At 45.1% G+C, this 22,610-nt stretch overlaps 2 protein-coding genes across 2 annotated transcripts in view; both read right to left on the reverse strand.

Annotated features, from left to right (window-relative positions):
• Nucleotides 1-22,610, reverse strand: part of HMOX2 (heme oxygenase 2) — a 57,592-nt gene that overhangs the window by 29,356 nt on the left and 5,626 nt on the right. The window contains exons 2-3 of the mRNA XM_073362763.1: nt 19,120-19,194; nt 18,216-18,404 (exon numbers count right to left, since the gene is read on the reverse strand). The gene's annotated coding sequence lies outside the window, so the exon portion shown is untranslated. The remainder of the gene's footprint in view (nt 1-18,215; nt 18,405-19,119; nt 19,195-22,610) is intronic.
• On the reverse strand, nt 10,542-18,208 carry LOC140918416 (uncharacterized). The gene has a single exon (XM_073362766.1). The coding sequence runs from the start codon at nt 18,145-18,147 to the stop codon at nt 17,209-17,211; it is 939 nt and encodes a 312-aa protein (XP_073218867.1). The 5' UTR covers nt 18,148-18,208; the 3' UTR covers nt 10,542-17,208.

Genomic DNA, 22,610 nt, shown 5'->3' on the forward strand with positions numbered 1-22,610 from the left:
CTGACGTGACTGGAGCCGTGACGTAACAGTCCCCACCCCTGTGCAGAGGCCCCGCCCCTCATTTGCCCCCGCCATAGCCCGTGGATCGGGAGCGTCCACGTACCCTCCTCCCTGGCACTCTGCACTCCCACGTGCTCCCTTGCCCCAGCCAACAAGTTGTCCCTGATTGTCCATCATTAATGAGTGCCCAGAGTTCCCTGTCAGGGCTGGGGCTTCACTGCAGTAGGTACTATATACATAGCCTAGAATAAAGTCTCTGCCCTTTTCGGTCCACCCCCCCCTAGTTCGTAGTAAAAATCACAGGCAGGTCCTGGGCTTCCATGATTTTTATTTATTTCCCCAGACCTGTCTCTGACATTTACTAAAAATAACGGTGATAAAATCATCTCAACCTTAGCAATGTAGGGCTGGAAGGGACCTTGAGTGGTCAAGTCGAGCCCCCTGCACTGGGGCAGGACCAAATAACCTAGATCAGCCCTGCCCTGACAGGTGTTTGTCCAAGCTATTTTCCACAGGCTCCCTTGGAAGCCTATGCCAGAGCTTAACTGCCTTTACAACTAGAAAGCTTTTTCCTAATATCTAACCTAAACCTCCCTTACTGTAGATTAAGCCCATTATCTCTTGTCCTAACTTCAGTGGAAAGACAAGTGATCACTGTCCTCTTTATAACAGCCCTTAGCATATTTGAAGACTGTTTTCAGGTGCCTCCTCAGTTTTCTTCTCTCAAGCCTAAACATGCCCACTTTCTTTAACCTATCCTCAGAGGTCAGGTTTTCTAAACCTTTTATTATTTTTGTTGCTCTCATTTGGACTCCAGTCTATCCACACCCTTTCTAAAGTGTGGTGTCCAGAATTGGACACAATACTCCAGCTGAGGCCTCACCAGTGCTGAGCAGTACAATTACCTCCCATGTTTTATGACACTAGTGTTAATACATCCCATTAGCCTTTTTTTGCAACTACATCACACTGTTGACTCATTCTCAATTTGCAATCCACTATGCCCCCCAGATCCTTTTCAGCAGTACTACCACCCAGCCAGTTATTCCCCATTTTGTAGTTGTGCATTGGATTTGTCCTTCCTTCGTGAAGTACTTTGCATTTGTCTTGATTGAATTTCAACTTGTTGATTTCAGACCACTTCTCCAATTTGTCAAGGTCATTCTGAATTCTAATCCTCCCCTTCAAAGTGCTTGCAGCCCATCCCAGCTTGGTGTCACCTGCAAATTTTATAAGTTTACTTGCCACTTCGTTATCCAAGTCATTAATGAAAATATTGAATAGTACCAGACACAGGATTGACCCCAGAGGGATCCCACTAGATACACTCTCCCAATTGAACAGTGAGCCATTGATAACTACTTTTTGGGTATGGCCTTTCAACACATTGTACACCCACCTTATAGGAATTTCATCTAGACCACATTTCCCTAGTTTGCTTATGAGAATGTCATGGTGGATTGTGCCAAAAGCCTTACTAAAATGAAGATATACGACGTATACTGCTTTCCCTCATCCACTAGGCCAGTAACCCTGTCAAAGAAGGAAATTATGTTGGTTTGGAATGATTTGTTCTCACAAATCCATGATGACTAGTCCTTATAAGCCTATTATTTTCCAGGTGCTTACAAATCGATTGTTTAATAATTTTTTCCAGTATCTTTCCAGGTATCAAAGTTATGCTGACTACTTTATAATTCCCTGGGTTCTCTTTTTCCCCCTTTTTGAAGATAGATACTATCTCTTCTGGGACCTCACATGTCCTCCAGGCACAGTTGCCAACTTTCACGTGGTAAATAAGCACCCCAACTTTCACAATAAGCCAAAAATCAAGAAAATCCCATTTCAAAACAAGGCCAAAACAAGCCAATCCCTAAGAACCACAACACTCTATGTCTGGGACCATGGTGGGCCTGGCACCCCTGACTCTCTCCCCCCTTCCTCCTACTTGCCCCTAGTCCCTGCTTGCTGGAAGTTGATAAAAAAAAAGCAGCTACAAGCCAAAAACTAGCCAACAAGCAACTCACAAGCCAATTAAGCCAAAAACAAGCCCAATTTCTGTGTGGTTTTTTTCTTTGTTTGTTTGTTTGTTTTGCGGGTTTGGCATGTCTGCTTCCAGGAGTTCTCAAACAATTCTGAGATTGCTTCAGCTGGTTCCTTAAGTACCCTAGGATGAATGTCATCAGGACCTGCTGCCTTAAGTACATCTAACTTATCTAAATATTCTTTATCCTGTTTTTTTTCCCTATTTTGGCTCATGGGCCTTCCTCTTGTTAATATTAATTGTATTGTCTGGTCACCATTAACCATTTTAGTGAAGACTGAAGCAAGATAGGCATTAAACACCTCAGCTTTCTTGATGTCATTCATTGTAGCGCACCTTCCCTTTTAAGTAGAGAGACCTACACTTTCCTTTGTCTTTCTCTTGCTCCTAATTAAAGAACTTCTTATTGCCTTTTATGGCCCTTGCTAAGTTAACTCATTTTGTGCCTTAGCCTTTCTGATTTTGTTCCTACAGGCTCGTGCTGTTCTTTTGTATATCTCCTTAGCAATTTGTCCATGTTTCCATTTTTTGTAGATTTCCTTTGATTTTCAGGTCATTAAAGAGCTCCTGATGGAACCATATTGGCCTCTTAATAGTCTTCCTGTCTTTCCTTTGCAGCAGGATAGTTTGCAGTTATGCCTTTAATGTTGCCTCCTTGAGAACCAACTAGCTGTCCTGCACTCCTTTTTCCCTTAGATTTCCTCCCCATGGGACTTTATCTACCAGTTCTTTGAGTGAGTTTGCTAAAGTAAGCTTTTTTGAAATCCAGCATTCTTATTCTGCTGCTCTCACTCCTTCCTTTCCTTAGAATCATGAAATCTATCACTTCAGAGTCACTTTCACTCAAATTGCCTTCCACCTTCAGATTCGCTACCAATTTCTCCTTGTTCATCAGAATCAAATCTAAAATGACTGTCCCCCTGGTTACTTCCTCCACTTTCTGGAACAAAACATTGTCCACAATATGTTCCAAGAACTTACTGGAAATTTTGTGTTTTCCCATATTACATTTCCAGCAGATTTCAGGGTAGTTAAAATCCCCCATTATTACTAGGTTTGTGTTTTGGATATTTCTGGAATCCTCTGCCCTTAGTGTATTCCTTGGCCCCATGCTTCTCTGCCCCCCTAGAAGAATGCTTCCTCTCTCAAGCTCCTCGTCAGCCTCCCAGGGAAAATCCTTTCCCTTCCCCCGCTGATTTTAAACATATTAAAACAGTAGTTCACCAACTGTGGTCCTTGCAGGGCACCCACACAGAATTGGCTGGTCACATGCTGCTGGTTCTTTTTTTTCAGCTCTTATATTCCATTAAAGAAAACTAAAAATAAACAAATACTGAAGGTGATTTGTAAGAAATTGTGTCAGTTGCCATGGAGATTATATATGATTTTGTACGATAAGGAAATCAGTCTGTTTGCTAGCAAATATAGGGGGATGAGTGAAAGGAGTGGGGCAGACAATCATGCATGGGAGGTGGGCAATTGTGACTGGGGGTAAAGGCCCACAAGACACTCTTTATTAAGGGGTGGTGCCCACTATGGTGAAGGTTGCAAACACCTGAATTAGATACAGACAAGCATTTGCCGTTTTACTCTCCCTGATGCTCAGTTACTCAGTGACACCAGCCATCCTTTGTTCTGTATCCAGGTTACATGTCCCTCTCTCATGGACAAGCTGTTGCTCTGATCTGAGCTGCACTATATAAATTCTGGCTGCATAGACTAACTGGGGCACCTAATCTGAGCCTGAGAAGAAACACTGATTCCTAACTTAGTTTCCCTGTAAATGCCACCAAATGGCAGACAACCCCAGAATGCAGCACCGTCCCTGTTCCTTCCCCAAGTGCAGAGTCCAGCTGGCCAAGGAGACTCAGAGGAGGAATTACTCAAACAGTGCGTTCGGCAGGGCAAATCTATTTCTCCTGGTGTTTATAAGGAACCAGAAGCAAGAGGCCAGTTTTCATTTTCCAGCTGAGTCTGGAGGCACTGACAATCGGTGTGTAATGGGAACACATGGAGTGATGTTCTGCCTCCCTGCCACTATTCAGACAGCAAGCGGCATGGTTTGGGTTGAAGCTAGACACATTCAGATTGAAAAATAAGGCATACATTTTTAACAGTGAGGGTAATTAACAATTACAAGGGTCGTGATAGATTCTACCAGTGATGCTTAGGAAATAGGTCTACTTCAAAGTCTCCATGATTACCTATGGTTTGCCTAAGGACTCCTGAGTTGTCAAGAGAAGGCCTGGAACTGTATAAAGATGTCTTGGGTCCTGATCCTTTTTATCTCAGATCTGCTTGATACTTTATGCAGGGGAAGCTTGAGTCATAAGACTGAAATCTCCAGTCCCATCTGGATCACCCTAGATATGAACATTGGACTACAACCTATGCAATAATTCTGAAAGAACTCTTTGCAACTGCAAAGCTCACCATCTCTACCATGCAGCTGATCTGAGAACTGTACTCATGTCTGTGTGTATACTGATCTTTTAACCAATACTCTCTTTTCTTTTTTAATAAATTTTAGTTTAGTTAATAAGAATTGGCTGTAAGCATGTATTTGGGTAAGATCTGAAATATTCATTAACCTAGCAGGTAATGTGTCCAATCCTTTGGGATTGGTAGAACTTTCTTATCTGATTAATAAGATTTTCAGTAATCTTCAACATATTTCACTTGGGTATCTGGGTGGAGGCCTGAGGCTGGATTGCTTTGAGGGAACTGTGTTTTGGCTTCTGGGTAACCAGTAAGGTATTATAGAAGCTGTTTTGAGGCTAGCTTGGTGGATCTAAGTACTGAAATGAGCACTAGCTTTAGGGATTGTCTGCCCCATTCTTTGCAGTTTGCCCTAATTAAGTAACCCGGTCCCGGTCACAACTCTTCTACCAGCTAATGCTGGCATCAACGAAGACTGGGTTCAATATTTAGGGGTTCCTCCTAATGTTACAAAACAGCTCAAGCACCCACCCAGAATGTGGGAAAACTAAACACCACCCTTGGGTGCCTCTAAGAGGCAATACTTCACCTCTTGCAAACACAGTCTGCGTATAACAAAAAAAAAACTTTTATTAAAAGGAAGAGGGAACTCAGCATTAATTTGGGAAAACACCACAACAATTCAAAAGCATGCAAACAATAAGTAAACATCCACCCCACAGTATCTTGGGCAGTGTCCTTTGCCTCACTTTTCCACCTTGCAGTGTGAATGTCCAACAGATGAATATCCCTTTAACACAATACTCCCCTTTTCCTTCCACTGTACCCCAACTCTCAGTGGTTGCAAGTTCAGCAAATCCCCAGAATCCAAGGGTGAATTCATATGGGTTCACCTCCAACCCCTGAAGGGGGATAGTGGTCAGGCAATTCCTCCACTGCTCATTGTGTTCTGAGGTTCTATCACATAACCTACTTCTTAATGATTTCAGCCATGGGCAGCATGTATAATAGGCTGGGGAAGGCTGTGCCAAGGCCCCCTCCTGCTACTAGTTGACCCCAGCCCAGGCAGGCTGCTTCTCTTCTGGGAAGCCTGCTGGGGCTAGGCATGGAGCTAGGGTGGCTGGGACTTCTTGGGATGGCTGGGGCCATGCCGCCCAGTGCTCCAGGGCTGGGAGGAGGGGAGACTGCACCACCTGCCCACTTGGCGCTCCGGGGCTGGGGGGGAACCACCCGCTGCCCACCGGGCACTCTGGGGCTGGAGGCACTCGGGTGACCCGAGGCTGGGAGGAGGGGGCTGGCAGCCACCAGGTGGGTGGTGGGGAACCTCTGGGCTTCAGGTGCACAACGGGACGGGAGGGGTGGGCCAGGCTGGGGGCCAGCCTCCCCAAGCCCATGGTTCACTCACCCCCAATGAGGTCAGCTCTTATTGATTTCTCTGGGTAATGGGGAACCTCATGCTGCTTCCCTCTCTATATTGCCTTTCATCACAACACTGGTTTAAGCTTCATCCCCCTAAATCACTGATTTCAGCACCAGTGATTGGTAAGCAGAAACAAGGACTACAAATTGAGTCCAATCAACTCTGTCTTTAAACACTGGAGAAAAAAGATCAAAAGATATCTAGGACTCTTTAAACAGCAGCCACACACCACATAGGAATTCACTAAGGGCAGAGGATTCCACATCCCCATCCTCTCTGATATGGCCTATAGGGCTGGCCTGCTTGCTTGCCTATACAGTAACTCCTTGCTTAACATTGTAGTTATGTTCCTGAAAAATGCTACTTTAAGCAAAATGATGTAAGCAAATCCAATTTCTCCATAAGAATTAATGTAAATGGGGCAGCGGGGGACGGTTAGGTTCCAGGGAATTTTTTTTTCACCAGACAAAAGACTATATTTTATTATATACACAGTATGAGTTTTAAACAAACAATTTAATACTGTACACAGTAATGATGATTGTGAAGCGTGGTTAAGGTGGTGGAGTCAGAGGGTGGGATATTTCCCAGGGAATGCCTTACTGCTAAATGATGAACTAGCATTCGGCTGAGCCCTCAAGGGTTAACACATTGCTGTTAATGTAGCCTCACACTCTACAAGGCAGCATGAATGGAGGGAGGACACACAGCATGGCGGAGAGAGAGACAGAGACACGGTAGGTGTGAGAGAGAGAGACGCATTGCCCTTTTACGTACGCTGATCCCACTCTAAGTACACTGCCTTTTTAAGTAGATCAGCAAGTTTAGACAGCAGCTGCTGCCAGTAAGCTCCCACAGTCCTGAGCCCTGTTGTGTGTCGTCCCCCACACCGTTCTATGGAGATGGGGTACAGGAGCGGGGGGGGGCAGGAGTGGAGGAAGGGGGACACCTAACATTAGCACCCCTTTTTCCTCCACCCCTGCACAGCAAGCAGGAGGCTCCTGGGAGCAGCTCCAAGGCAGAGGGCAAGAGCAGCACAGGGCAATGCGAGGAGTGACAGCTGAACTGCCCAGCAATTGATAGCCTGCTGGGCAGCTGCCACACAGGGAACTTAGGGGAGCTAATAAGGGGGCTGCCCTTATCTCGTGCCAAGCCCCCACCAGCTAGCTCTAATGAGCTGCTCTTCCTGCAAGCAGTGGACAAAGCAGGTGGCTGCCCAAACAACGTTATAAGGGAGCATTGCACAACTTTAAACAAGCATTTCCTCTAACTGATCAGCAACGTAACAAAGAAACAACCGGGACTATGTTAAGTGAGGGGTTACTATATATATCTCTTTTCTTATGGGTTTATTTGTTTTGTTATAATAGATTTATAGGTGTATATTAGAGCATTTTTGGTTGTAATGCAGTGGTTCTCAAACCTTTGTACGGGTGACCCCTTTCACATAGCAAGCCTCTGAGTGTGACCCCCCCCTTAAAAATTAAAAACACTTTTTTATATATTTAATACCATTATAAATGCTGGATGCAAAGCAGGGTTTGGGGTGGAGGCTGACAGCTCACAACCCCCTGAAGGGTCCCGACCCCCAGTTTGAGAACCCTTGCTGTAATGCAAGGGATCTACAGGCCACATCTTGTACGTTGAGCTAAGGCAAAGTTAGTGTACATATGTGTGGGACCTTTCACCTAGATAGGTGGCAATGAACTAAAGCCTAAGGTCCATATATGGCTGCAGCCTATAACATAGATAGATAAAGGATGCGTTGAAGCAGATTGGTATAAGCAGACTTCCTAAATTCATGCCCTCTTTAAACTTAAGAGATACACCACAAAGAACTTGGAAAGAATCGAAAGAACCAATTAGGCCAGAAACAACGGATGTGAGAATGAGCTAATGGCATTAATATGTATGCCTATGTCATCAATATCTACAAACAGACCAGCCTATGGAGTAAGTGTACCCCAACATTTGTGTGGGTGAAGAAACTAAGTTTGGACATAGAAGGTTCAAGCTCTGTAAGAGGGGTGACCCACCATGCCAAGGAGGCTTCTTTGTTCTTAGTTCTTTGTTTATTATCCTTTTGTCTATTAGCTGTTAGGTCTTAATTGTAAATTTTAAGTCAGTGAGTTAAGTAAAAATAAGTTAGCTTCTTTATAGCTCTTAGCTCTTTAGCTTCTCCTAAACTCTGCACCTCCCACTCAAGAATTGAGGAACCTGGACCTGAACTCTCTTGGCATGCCAGAGGCGAGGCTGGTCTTTTGTCTCTTACCACCAGGTTATCAAGGAAGGGTGTGAGTATATTAATCAAAAGCTTTATACTATATAATATCACATGTATCTCAAACAATATTATTGTCTTTGTAACGCTGATTATTTTACCATTTGATTACTATTCCATTTATCTCAATAAAAGTCTTTAAGGCTACATTTGTCTCAGTGTGAGCTGAGGGTGCGGGCTCTGGGTTGTGGCTGGGGATGAGGAGTTTGGGATGTAGGAGTGGGCTCTGGGCTGGGGCTAAGGGATTTGGAGTGTGGAATTGGGCTCAGCGCTGGGGCAGGAGGTTGCAGTGTGGGAGGGGGTACAGGCTCTGGCTGGGGATGTGGGCTCTGGGATGGGACTAGGGATGAGGGGTTTGGGGTGCAGGAAGGGGCTCCAGGATGGGGCAGGGAGTTGGAGTGCGGGAGGTGGTGCAGGGTGCAGGTGGGAGTTAGGGTGTGGGAGGGGGTTCTGACCTGGGGCAAAGGGTACGGACTTCAGCAAGGCAGCACTTACCTCAGGCAGCTCCCAGCTGGCGGTGCAGCAGGACTAAGGCAGGCTCCGTGCTGCTCCCAGAAGCAGCTGGCATGTCTGGCCCCTAGGCAGAGGTGCCCCAACAGCTCTGTCCGGTGACCGCACCCACAGGTGCCAACCCCGCAGCTCCCATTGGCCACAGTTCCCAGCCAATGGGAGCTGCAGAGCCAGTGCTGGGGGCAGAGGCAGCCTGCAGAGCTTCCCTAATCGCCCCTGCACCTAGGGGCCAGACATGCCAGCTGCTTCTGGGAGCTGCACAGAGCCAGGGTAGGCAGGGGGCCTGCCTGAGCCCCACTGCACTGCTGACCGGACTTTTAATGGGCCAGTCAGCGGTGCTGACTGGAGCCGCCAGGGTCCCTTTTCGACCAGGCGTTCTGGTCAAAAAACAGATGCCTGTCAACCCTTAATTAGGGCATGTTAAGTTCAGTTCTGGTGCTCTTTAGTCATACAGTAAGGATAACAACATTTCATTATCCCACATCGAAAACTAAAGTGAATTTTAACTGAAAACAGCCAAAATTGATCACTTTGGAAAAGCAGGACTGTCTGCTGATCCCCTAGGGAAAGTAGGTGTGTCTATGGAAATACAGGCTGCTCTTGAAGCCTTTTCCTCCAGTTCATTGTCATGCTCTCTGGAGTGGCTCATGACTGAGAGAACCAACCTCAGGGCAGACTCTCAAAGAGCAGGGCAGGCACTAAGGTGACCAGGTGTCTGGTTTTTGACCGGAATGCTCGGTCGAAAAGGAACCCTGGCGGCTCCGGTCAGCACCACTGACTGGGCCGTTAAAAGTCAGGTTGGGCGGTGTTGCGGGGCCTTTCACATTTCAAAAAGGATGTTGAAAAAGTATACAAGAGTTATCTGAGCTCTGGAAAACGTGCCATATAGTGAGAAACTAAAGAAGATAAATCTATTTAGTTTATCCAAGACAGGGTTAAGAGCTGACTGAATCACAGTCTATAAATACTTACATGGGAAAGAGATTTCTGATAGTAGATGGCTCTTTAATCTGTTATGTTCACAATATACAAATAGAGAAGCTGAAGTATTTTATGTTTTTATCCTTCTGGAAGGTTGCAACATAACATTACTTTATTTCTTAAGATCCAGAACTTTCACACACCAGAACTAAAACCAGGTTGCTCCCTAAGGCAAAGAGGCCCAACTCCCACCGCCTTGCTCTAGGTCAGCAGTTCTCAAACTGTGGGTTGGGACCCCAAAGTGGGTCATGACCCCATTTTAATGGGGTTGCCATGGCTGGCATTGGACTTGCTGGGCTTCGTCTTTGGCTCCCCGACCTGGGGTGGCAAGGCTCAGGTTTCGGTCTCCCTTCCTGGAGTCATGTAGTAATTTTTGTTGTCAGAAGGGTGTCAAGGTACAATGAAGTTTGAGAAACCCTGTTCTAGGTTGGCTCTTTGCAGACGCACTGCTGAAAGACCCAGATAGCATACTTCCCTAGAGGGCCACTGTGATGGGTTTGGTCACAGAGACCCCCTTGGGACTGCCACCTGATGTGCTGAAATTACCTCCAAGCCCATTTTCCCTGATGGCTTGGGACTCCAGAACCCTGCCTTGTTGAGCCAGACACGCTAGTCTGCTGCAACACAGACCCAGATCTGAACCACGTCCCCAAAGCTGCAGGCTTTAACTGAAAACCACTCAGCAGGTTACCTATCTCCTCTACCCAGACACCCAATTCCCAGTGGGATCCAAACCCCAAATAAATCCGTTTTACTCTGTATAAAGCTTATATAGGGTAAACTCATGAATTGTCCGCCCTCTATAACACAGAGAGAGAGATACGCACAGCTGTTTGCTCCCCCAGCTATTAATCACTTATTCTGGGTTTAATAATAAACAAAAGTGATTTTATTAAGTATAAAAAGAATTTAAGTGGTTTCAAGGAATAACAGACAGAACAAAGTAAGTTACCAAGAAAAATAAAACAAAACACACAAGTCTAAGCCTAATACATTTAAGAAACTGAATACAGGTAAATCTCACCCTCAGAGATGTTCCAATAAGCTTCTTTCACAGACTAGATTCCTTCCTAGTCTGGGCCCAATCCTTTCCCCTGGTACAGTTCTTGTTAGTTCCATCTCAGGTGGTAACTAGGGGATTTCTCATGACTGGCAGCCCGCTTTGTTCTGGTCCACCTCCTTTTATGGCTTTGGCACAAGGAGGGAATATTTTGTCTCTCTGGGTCCCCACCCCTCCTTCTAAATGGAAAAGTACCAGGTTTAAGATGGATTCCAATACCAAGTGACATGGGCACATGTCCTGTGAGACCCCAAGCCTCCATTCTTTCCAGCCTGACTCACATGAACACAGGAAGTCTTACAAATAAACGGAGCCATTTACAACCAATTGTCCTGGTTAATGGGAGCCATCAAGATTCTAAACCACCATTAATGGACCACATTTTGCATAATTACAACAGGACTTTAGAGTAGTACTTCATATTTCTAGCTTCAGACACAAGAATGATACATTCATACAAATAGGATGAACACATTCAGTAAATTATAAGCTTTGTAATGATACCTTAAAAGAGACCTTTTGCATAAAGCATACTCCAGTTACAGTATATTCACATTCATAAGCATATTTCCATAAACATATGGAGTGCAACGTCACAGCCACTACTAACCTGGAAGCAGGACCAGGAAAATCCCTGAGAATTTAAAGTGATAGGTTATAATTTTAAGACAATTTTCAATACACCACACAATCTGTCAGAAAAAGGCTGAATGAGATCCATCCTGAAGCTGAAACTAGACAAATTCAGATTAGAAATAGGGTGCACATTTTTAACAAAGAGGTTAATTAGCTATTGGCATAACATACCTAGGGACATGGTGGATTCTTTCTAAAACGTCAGCTCTAGTTCAAACACAAATTATAAGTTTGATGCAAAGATTACTAGGTGAGGTTCTTTGGCCTGTGTTATACAAGAAGTCAGACTTAGATGATCATAATGCCCCTTCAGGCCTTGATTTATTAATATATGAAAACTACAGTCTAATGGTTAGAGATAGCCAAGCACAGTTTTGGCATGCTCATTCTGAGAGGCAGTGTGGCAAAGTGGAAATATTTGGGTCTGTCATAACAGAGACCTGTTTTTTATTCCTAGCTCTGCCTGAAGTGACATTGTGCAAGCTCTCAGTTATCATCACAATGAAACAGTTACATAATAAGAAAAGGAGTACTTGTGGCACCTTAGAGACTAACCAATTTATTTGAGCGTGAGCTACAGCTCACTTCATCGGATGCATACCGTGGAAACTGGTTAGTCTCTAAGGTGCCACAAGTACTCCTTTTCTTTTTGCGAATACAGACTAACACGGCTGTTACTCTGAAACCTAAAGTTACATAATAGTTGCCTATCCTCAAAACAGTTGTGAAATATGCAGATATATTAACAGAACAGCTAGGACTAGAACTCATGGTTTCCTAGCTTATAGCACATTCCATATAGGAGAAAGTCACCCCCATTCATATGGTATTTTATTCATGATGTGGGCAGGCGCGGCAGAACTCAAAGGGGACCTTTAAATCACCACTGGAGCTCCATGGTAGCTGTAGCTGCGGAAGCGGGTGGGAGCCCCAGGGCTCTGGCAGCAATTTAAAGGGCCAGGGGCTCCGGCTGCTGCCAGGAGCCCAGGGCCCTTTTAAATTGCCCACCTGGGGAAGCTGCCGCCTGCTGGTATGGTTGGCTGTGTACCGGCTCTTGCCGGTACACCAGACCGGACCGGCTTACTTTCCCCTCTGAAGGCAATACTTATATACTGTCTGTCATTGACAATATGGCAGCATTTATTGGGAGGAAATCTGAGCATCTGTGTACAGGAATAGCACCCGCTTCCACCAAAACTGAAAATCAATCAATAATTCAGAAATAGGCTTGGAATACTGGCAAAGTTGAAATTTATAACAGATGACCAAAAATCTGGGAATTCAAAGCCATTGAAACAAAAGGGATTGAGATCTTCATTTGATAAATCCTACCAAGATCCCTGATGCATTTAGTTTTGACTCCTGCTTTACTGACAGGATTGAGTTTACAGTGAATGGATGAATTATGATTACTGCTTGTTTATAAGAAATCATTTATGTCAACTACAGACCTGTATTTTCAATTTACTTCTTTTTACAAGGCATTTAATGCCTGAAATTGAATCTGCCATACACAAATCTTTGTGACTTATGAGTCTCTAAAATGTTTCTGTGGCTTTTACAGTGCAGCAGTAGTTCTTCAGCCAGACAACTCTATACTCTTGCAGCAATTATGATAGTGCATCTCAAGAAACAAATGTGCTGTAGAGGGCCAGGTCCTTCCAGGAAGTAATGACTCGCAGGACAGCCAGAGTCTCCAAGCATGGCAACTCAGACCTCCAGGAGGCTAGTGCCCAGTAATAAGCCAGTGCAACCCAGGAGGCAAGACAAGCCAGTTGCTATAATATCCACTCAGTCGGCTCTGACTGCCTCATTTGGAGCTTTGCTTCCAGCATGCAGAGATTTAACCCATTAGTTTACAGGTGATTTCCTAGTATGATAATTTGCATCATAGATGGCTTTCAAACTATTGTTATAAACTGAAATAAAAAAATAAAAATAAAACACCTCCCCAAGACTAGGAGCTGGGTAGAGGTGAAGAGACATATTAGGTGTATGTGACACTTTTGGGGTAAATCACTACCACCCATTCACAGCAGGAGGGAGCCTTGTCTGTGCCCACCAGGGGAAACTCTCCCTAACCACTGGGTGCTGGAAACACAACTGCTCTGCGGCCCCCACTCTCTCCCTCTGGAGACTACCAATTAGCACACTCCACCTTGCTATACTTGAGTGCCCTGTCCATTGTCTTCTGGACATCTGCTGACTCCGAGGAAGCCATGCACTCCAGTTTAGTGGCTTCACTTCAGTTCAGCATTTTCATTGGCACAAGGCACTCAGACATAGCTACAGTAAAACCAAACTGACGTTTATTTAACAAAGGTTGAGTAAGGATTCAACTAAGGCAAGTTAAAGGATTTGGAAACATAAGGTTACAGGTTAAAAAAATATAAAACTTCCTGCCTAGGGAGATTGTGGAAGCTTCTTCACTGGAGGTTTTCAAAAGGAGGCTGGACAGCCATCTGTCTTGGATGGTATAGACACAACAAATCCTGCATCTTGGCAGGGGATTAGACTAGATGACCCTTGAAGTTCCTTCTAACCCTATTGTTCTATGAACCTACAGCCTATACCTATTAAGTTATTTTCCTGTCTAATAAGGTATTTCTCACCCAATGGTCAGTCCTTACAGCACTTGTGTAGTCCAAAGAGCTGGGATTCACTTTTCATGAGACACTCTCACTGGCTGAATATCACCTCTATGATGGATACCATCTTGTGCCCTTTCCTCTTCTCTTACACAGTTACAGACTATTGTCTCTTACAGCAGGGGGTTCCCTAGTCAGAGACTTTTCTTGCGGCTCTTTTGTCTTTGTAAATGCGCAAGCCTACATCTGAACCAGACAGCAAACACGGGACTCGGGCTGGCTCCACGTCAATTGTTTTCAATGTTGACAGAGTCAACACTCAGACTCCCTGCCTCAGATGACAAGTTTCACTTCCAACAGTTTTGGAACATCATATTCTGCATGTTACATAACTCTAAAACTATTTTCCTGTACAAACATCTCACAATAACCATAACAATCAGCTAGTTCTTAGCTTTTGGCAGAGACCAGACATAACCCGCTTTGGTGAAATATTAAGAAGATGGCGAGACACAGGGGTAATATACCTGCCTGGGTATGTCTGTGTTACAGGTTAGATACCACTTCATCTGCATAGATGGTTTGGTTGGAGAGTAGCACTGGATACAGTTTGTAGGTTATGGAGCAGCTTCACAGCTGCAGCAGAATTAAGGTTGAAATACCATTTCTGTTCAAAGGTAATTTTTTTTAAGTGTTCCACATGCATGGTCAAAAAGGCCTGAAAATCACTATGCCAGTAAGTGGATCAGGACAGAATTTATGGTGCACTTTTGGGCAATGGGTAGCTGTAGTAGATAAGCTAGACACTTGGACCTAGATTCTTCACTCTACCTGAATTGCACTTGGACGGAATGAAAAGAGGGGACCATGGAACCATTTGTAGCTCCCTGATTTGGGGCCACATGGCAAATTAGGGCTGCCCAGGGCAAAGAGAAAAGAATGGTAACTTACTCTACAGCAACTGTGGTTGTTCAAGATATGTCATCTACATGTATTCCCTTCTGGTGACTCACAAGCAGTGACCTCCCATTCCAGAGATGGGTGCTCGGAGTCTATTGAAACAACCATTGTAAGACAGCTCTACCAAAGAGGACCCGGCCCACGCATGCTAGAGCTATCATTACCATAATGTGATTTGCATAGAGGGCCAACCCAAAGGAAACCCAGAGAGGAAGTCAGGGTGTGATGCTGCAAGGGATCCTTGTCACTCATACCCACCTTTGTGGCCACTTGGCTCTGCGAGGGCCAGTGCAAGCCAGCGCTTTCTCCTGACTCCCTCTCTGGGTCTTCTGTGGTTTGGCTCTCTGGCCAAGTCACATACCCTGGATGGGGAGTGAACTGTTAACTACATGTTCAACTTGAAGTTCACAAACAATGTACATACACCTCTACACAGATATAAATACAAATTAAGCAGAGCACACATTCCTTTGTTTGAGACAGACCTGTTTGCCAGCCTCAGTTTGGAACGTGTTAATAACACCATACAGTGGAATCTTATAACTTCAATTAGCAGACAATATTCAGATGATCACAAGTGGTCTGTCATTGGTGCTTGAGTTTTATGGACCCAGAACCTCCAAGGGGGGGCCTTTGAGAGAAAATAGGCCAGTGGAGTATGCTTTGGGGGGAGGGGGGTTAATCCAGAGAAAGGGACAGAACAGGAAATTGAGGGATTCCAAAATGTACTACAAGACAAAATCCGGACATCTGATGGGAGCCAAAAGCCTGAGATGGAGTCTGGCCAGAACATCTGAAAACAAGCTCTGGCTGTTCCGTTTAAACAAAGAAAATTTGCTAAATTCTTAAAGATAAATGGAAGCCACAGAGAGAAGAATAGTGCTGAAGACACTCCAGAAAGAAGAAGACAGGGTACGCTGTCTCCAGCTGAAGTGTCCACATAACCAGTCTCTCAGGAAGGAGCCATGCCAGTTCTAAGACCCTGTATACAATAAGGAAATTTGCACCGGTGTCACTATGTCTATGTTACCAGACTGAGCTGCTCTGATGACAGCCCCAATTTGTGCTGTGCAGCACATCTACAGTTATTATATTGATGCAATTTCTTTAATACAGCCAGAACCTGAATGATCCCTTGTGTTTCCACGTACCCGATTCCTGGTGTTCACAAGCATTTGTAAATGGGCTGGATATAGTGATTAATGCTAACCCTATTTTGGGATCTTTTTGACATACTTCTTGACAGTGAGAAAATTTCCAGGCAACTGGAGGAGACATGGATTTTTAAGCAATTTAAAAAATAATGAAGATGATGTTTTTTGAAACGAGAATTAAAAACTCATAGGCTGTAGCATTTCCAGATGCAGCAGTAACCACACTCAGAGGAAAAACTAAAAGAATCCTTAATCCCATAACTCTGTTAATATTCCAAGTTAGTAACAGGTACAAGAGAATCCCAAAAAATAAGCTGTTTTTTTAAACTGTAAACTCTTCCAGACAGGAACCATGTAATCCTGTTCGTGCAGCACCTAATACAATGAGGCCATGACTGTCATTGGGGCCTATGGGCACTACTGTAATATAGATATTAACTAGTACAATCTCCCTGTGATGTAGGTGATTAATATTATCTCAGTTTTACAGACAGGAAAACCTAGGTACAGCAAGGTGAAGTGAGCTAAGGTCACAGAAAAAAAAAATCAATGACAGAGTTGGAAGTAGAACCCAAGAGCCCTGACTCTCCACCTCCTTCCCTAAACCACTAGAAAACAATCCCTAGCAGAGCCAGAAATAAAACAGCCCTACTCCTATCCCACTCATCTTGATATTACATAGCAATGAGTCCTGAAATACACCAAAAGCCCCATTTGACTGTGAAAATCTCACTATAAATTGTCTAAAGCCCATCCTGGGCATAGGGGAAAGGGCAATTTTATCTTTTCTCTTAAATGTATGTTTATTGATAACCTTCACAACATGACTTCTCTCCAATTATACCACCAGCTTCCCTTTTATCTCCAAATGTTCCATCCTCCTGCTGCCCACAGCACCTCCTGGTCTCTGGCTCTGGCTCCCACCATACATTCCTCTCCACACCTCAGGCCCCTATATGACTCATCTCTCTACACCAACATTTCCTCTTTGTTTAACTTGACCATCCTCAGCAAGGCATTTTTCATTCTCTGTGAAAAGAGAAGAGCCTTATGGACTCAAAGCAAGAAACATGCCTGGCTACTATCCATTGGGAGACTCTGGAGGGATATCTGACATGAAGCTTTCAGCCCATTTTTAGGGTTTCCCTCCCATGTGGATTCTCTGATGTCGAATGAGGGCAGAGCTCACAGTGAAGCCCTTTCCACAGTCGACACATTCATAGGGTCTCTCCCCAGTGTGGATTCTCTGATGCTGAATAAGATGCGCGCTCTGACGGAAGCTTTCACCACACTCAGTACACTCATAGGGTTTCTGTCCTGTGTGGATTCTCTGATGTCGGAGAAGGGCTGATCTCCAAAGGAAGCCTTTCCCACAGTCAGCACATTCATAGGGCTTTTCCCCTGTATGAACTCTCCGGTGCTGTATCAGGTGTGAGCTCACTGTGAAGCTTTTCCCACACTCAGCACACTCATAAGGTCTTTCCCCCGTGTGAAATCTCTGATGCTGAATGAGGGCAGAGCTCACACTGAAGCTCTTCCCACACTCGGAACACTCATAGGGTCTCTCACCCGTATGAATTCTCTGATGCTGAATGAGGTGCGAGCGCTGCCGGAAGCTTTCCCCACACTCAGCGCATTCATAAGGTTTCTCTCCAGTATGGGTTCTCTGATGTTGAGTAAGGGCTGAGCTCACACTGAAGCTCTTCCCACAGTCACCACATTTGTAGGGTCTCTCACCCGTGTGGACTCTCTGGTGCAGGATAAGCTGTGAGTTCCCAATGAAGCTCTTGCCACACTCACCACATTTATAGGGTTTTTCTCCTGTGTGGATTATCTGATGCCGAATGAGTTTTGAGCTCATACTGAAGCTTTTCCCACACTCGGTACATTCATAGGGTCTCTCCCCCGTGTGCTTTGTCTTATGCTGAATAAGATGTGAGCGCTGCCGGAAGCTTTCCCCACACTCAGCACATCCAAAGGGTTTCTCTCCAGTGTGAATCCTTTGATGCTGTCTGAGGTTTGATCTCAGCCGGAAGCTTTTCCCACAGTCATCACATATTACTGATTTCCCCATTTTGGGATTTCCTAGGTGGATAATGTCTGGCAGTTTCCTAAAACCTATTTCACATGCAGTTGATTTACCTCGTCTCTTTCCTGGAGGAGTTCTTTGGTGCCTTTCTGATCTGTGCTGACCCTCACAAGCTTTATCCTGCTCAGGACACTGGGAAATATTCCTTTGGGATGCTCCTGATAACGTGCCATGTGGTTCCATTGACTCATGACTGTCCTGGTGTGGATTCTCCTCCTCATTCTCATTCACAATCCCATCACCTGTTAGAATAAAATGAGAATCTAGAGAAGAGTGACTGGAGAAAAAGGAAACCTTGGGAAAGGGAATATCATATTTCCATATGAACACATTGTACCTACTGTTTTTTTTACAGGTTACCCATAAGATAGTAAAAGAATGGTGAAAAGAACCTTCTGAATAAACAGCACAGCAGAAAAGCACCAGTAACGAATTTTAGAGGAAATGTTATAAATTAAGTTATATTGTTTAAAGGAAGAATTGATTTTTTTAAAATTTAGTCAATCAAAAGAAATCAAGTTGACCACAGCTCCTGGGAGACCCAATCAGGGACCCACTCCCTAGACACTGTACAAACAACTAATAAGTAGAGTCCCTGTCCCAGAGTGCTCACAGTCTAGCTTGAAATATGGTTTCAGGACTAGAAGCGTTCCAGGTTTCAAACAGGACTAAATCATAAACTGAGAGCAGATTCTTCCCCCAAAGAGGGGGAGAGGCCCTATTCTCCCTCCACATTCCATCTGAACTCTCAGCAGAACAACAAGTGAGGTCACAGACGCCCACCTGAAATTAATCAGTATGGCTGGGAAGTCCTCAGAGATATCTGTCTTGAGAACATGATGAGTATTGGTTACAATAATGGGACAAAATGGTGCCAGCTCACAGCATTTCTGGAGGAATTCCAGAGTTTTATTCTGCTCACTGACAGTTCTCCAGACAGTTGAGCTTATTCCTCACCTGCACAGGTGCCACTCAGCATCTCCTTTTCCTCGTAGTCCAGAAGATCAGGAACCCACGGCTCTTCCTCTCGTTCTATGAGGGAGATTATATCTGGTTTTTTAACTGGAAATTCTGCTCAGGGTAGGAAAAATGAGCAAGATCAAGGTTTGTCACATCTTGCTACAAAAAACCCTGGCCCTCTCTTTGCTGGGGGGACATTTCATCTTCATGGAAAGGAAATAGCTCCTGGGAAAGTTAGATGTGCTGTTAAGTGTGTTGTGCCACTTGTAGGAGATTCAGAGATCTCCACACCATGGGGGACTATGGCAGAGTATTACTGTGCCATTTGCACATCTCTAACCCAGCCGGTTAGAGACCAGGGCCTGCTAGAGAACAGAACCAGCCCCAAGAGTGGAGGAACAGCCATTCTATGTGTGTGACTGACCAGTGACAGGTTAATGTCACAGTTTTTTCCCCCTTGGAAGCCCTGGGAAGAGGGAGATTGGCAGTGGTGTGGTATCTCTGATCCTCCTTCCCAAATGGAGGAGATAGGGGAATACAGTCTCTTCCCACAAGCTTTTGGAGCTATCAGGAGTGAATACATAACAGGGAGCATGCCACCAGGCATTTGCTGATGGTGGTGACCCCCTATCTAGACCACAGGGCTGCTGAAGAGAAGGAACAATGTCCTGTTCTATGCTAGCACTGCCTGCTCCCACTCACTTGTCCATAGAATCACAGAATATCAGGGTTGGAAGGGACCTCAGGAGGTCATCTAGTCCACCCCCCTGCTCAAAGCAGGACCGATCCCCAACTAAATCATCCCAGCCAGGGCTTGTCAAGCCTGACCTTAAAAACCTCTAAGGAAGGAGATTCCACCACCTCCCTAGGTAACGCATTCCAGTGCTTCACCACCCTCCTAGTGAAAAAGTTTTTCCTAATATCCAACCTAAACCTCCCCCCACTGCAACTTGAGACCATGACTCCTTGTTCTGTCATCTGCTAGCACTGAGAACAGCCTAGCTCCATCCCCTTTGGAACCCCCTTTCAGGTAGTTGAAAGCAGCTATCAAATCCCCCCTCATTCTTCTCTTCTGCAGACTAAATAATCGCAGTTCCCTCAGCCTCTCCTCATATGTCATGTGCTCCAGCCCCCTAATAATTTTTGTTGCCCTCCACTGGACTCTTTCCAAATCCTCCTTGTAGTGTGGGGCCCAAAATTGGACCCAGTACTCCAGAGGAGGCCTCACCAATGCCGAATAGAGGGGAATGATCATGTCCCTCAATCTGCTGGCAATGCTCCTACCTATACAGCCCAAAATGCCATTAGCCTTCTTGGCGACAAGAGCACACTGTTGACTCATATCCAGCTTTTCGTCCACTGTATCCCCTAGGTCATTTTCTGCAGAACTGCTGCCTAGCCACTCAGTCCCTAGTCTGTAGCTGTGCATGGGATTCTTCCATCCTAAGTGCAGGACTCTGCACTTGTCCTTGTTGAACCTCATCAGATTTCTTTTGGCCCAATCCTCCAATTTGTCTAGGGCCCTCTGTATCCTATTCCTACCCTCCAGCGTATCTACCACTCCTCCCAGTTTAGTGTCATCTGCAAACTTGCTGAGGGTGCAATCCAGGTGATTCTACAGATCATTAATGAAGATATTGAACAAAACCGGCCCCAGGACCAACCCTTGGGGCACTCCGCTTGATACCGGCTGCCAACTAGACACGGAACCATTGATCACTACCTGCTGAGCCTGATGATCTAGCCAGCTTTCTATCCACCTTACAGTCCATTCATCCAGCCCATACTTCTTTCACATGCTGGAAAGAATACTGTGAGAGATCATATCAAAAGCTTTGTTAAAGTCAAGGAATAACAGGTCCACTACTTTCCCCTCATCCACAGAGCCAGTTCTCATCATAGAAGGCAATTAGGTTAGCCAGGCATGACTTGCCCTTCGTGAATCCATGCTGACTTTCCTGATCACGTTCCTCTCCTCAAAGTGCTTCAAAATTGATTCCTTGAAGACCTGCTCCATGATTTTTCTAGGGACTGAGCTGAGGCTGACTGGCCTGTAGTTCCCCGGACCCTCCTTCTTCCCTTTTTTAAAGATGGGTGCTACATTAGCCTTTTTCCAGTCATCCGGGACCTCCCCCAATTGTCATGAGTTTTCAAAGATAATGACCAATGGCTCTGCAATCACATCCGCCAACTCCTTTAGCACCATTGGATGCAGTGCATCTGGCCCCATGGACTTGTGCTCATCTAGCTTTTCTAAATAGTCCTGAACCACTTCTTTCTCCACAGAGGGCTGGTCACCTCCTCCCCATACTGTGCTGCCCAGTGCAGTAGTCTGAGAGCTGACCTTGTTTGTGAAGACAGAGGCAAAAAAAGCATTGAGTACATTAGCTTTTTCCACATCCTCTGTCACTAGGTTGCCTCCCCCATTCAGTAAGGGGCTCAAACTTTCCCTGACCTGAAGGAAAGAGGCCAACTCCTGTTCTCCCCACTCTTACTCTACTCTTCCATGGAGACCAGGGAAAACTATCTCTGCCACTTCCATGTGGATGGGACTGCTGGGAACGACCTCAGGGTCTCTGTGGGAGACATTCCACTAGCCAAAGAAGAAAGTAGGTTGGCGTGTGACTGGGGGTCTGAATAGTAAGGTGACTAATGTGTGAGAGATATGGGCCTGAGGGGTAGAATGGCAGGATGACTGGTGTGTAAGTGGCTAGGTCTGTATGTGACAGCGTGGATGATGTATGATTTGTGTGGGGTAGACTGGAATGGGGGGGGTCATGACCTAAGAGTGGCAATTTTGGGACATCTGAATGAGAAACTGGGCTGAGTGAGGAAGGTGAGGAAACTGTTGGTGGGGAGGTGAAGAGAGTATTAAAGGATGAAGAGTGGGGTAAAATATTAAGAGAGAAGATGGGGAAAGGGAGGAGAAAGCATGATTCAGGAAAGGCAAGGGGGACTGAGAGAGAAGGAAATAAGCAGGGAGAGGGATAGAGCATAAAATGAGAGTGGGAAGATTAGATAGATGGATGGATGGATGGATGGATGGATGGATGGATGGATGGATGGATGAAAAAAAAGAAAGAAAAACTCCAAAGAAGAGACAAACACAAATTACTCAGTTATTTTTGGGCTGCTTGAAAGATATTGCGTAGACTGTTTCTACCTTCCAGGAACCAGAGAAGAACGCAGAGCTAAAGTCACCCTGGGAACACCAGAGACCACAAAGCTCCTACTAAACATGGACAAATAAATCCTTCACCACTGATAGCAGAATCTGGTCATTCTCCTGCTCAAAGTCTTTGCAGAGGGCCCCTCCCACCTTAAAGGTCCCTCTCTGCCTAGGTTAAACACATAGCTGCTTCCTCAAGCGTCACTGGCATGCATCACTCCCTTTTTTTGGTCCTGAAAGAAAGAGACTTTGGGAGGACTAGAATAGATAGAAGAACAGAGAGACACTACTGAAGCAAACTTCACCATCACAGCTGCTA

This window comes from Lepidochelys kempii, chromosome 10, assembly GCF_965140265.1.
Source record: "Lepidochelys kempii isolate rLepKem1 chromosome 10, rLepKem1.hap2, whole genome shotgun sequence".
Taxonomy (NCBI): Eukaryota; Metazoa; Chordata; order Testudines; family Cheloniidae; genus Lepidochelys; species Lepidochelys kempii.

Excerpts from the sequence above, each read along its gene's own strand:
- LOC140918416 (XM_073362766.1), bottom strand. The coding sequence starts at position 18,147 with ATGGGGAAATCAGTAATATGTGATGACTGTGGGAAAAGCTTCCGGCTG.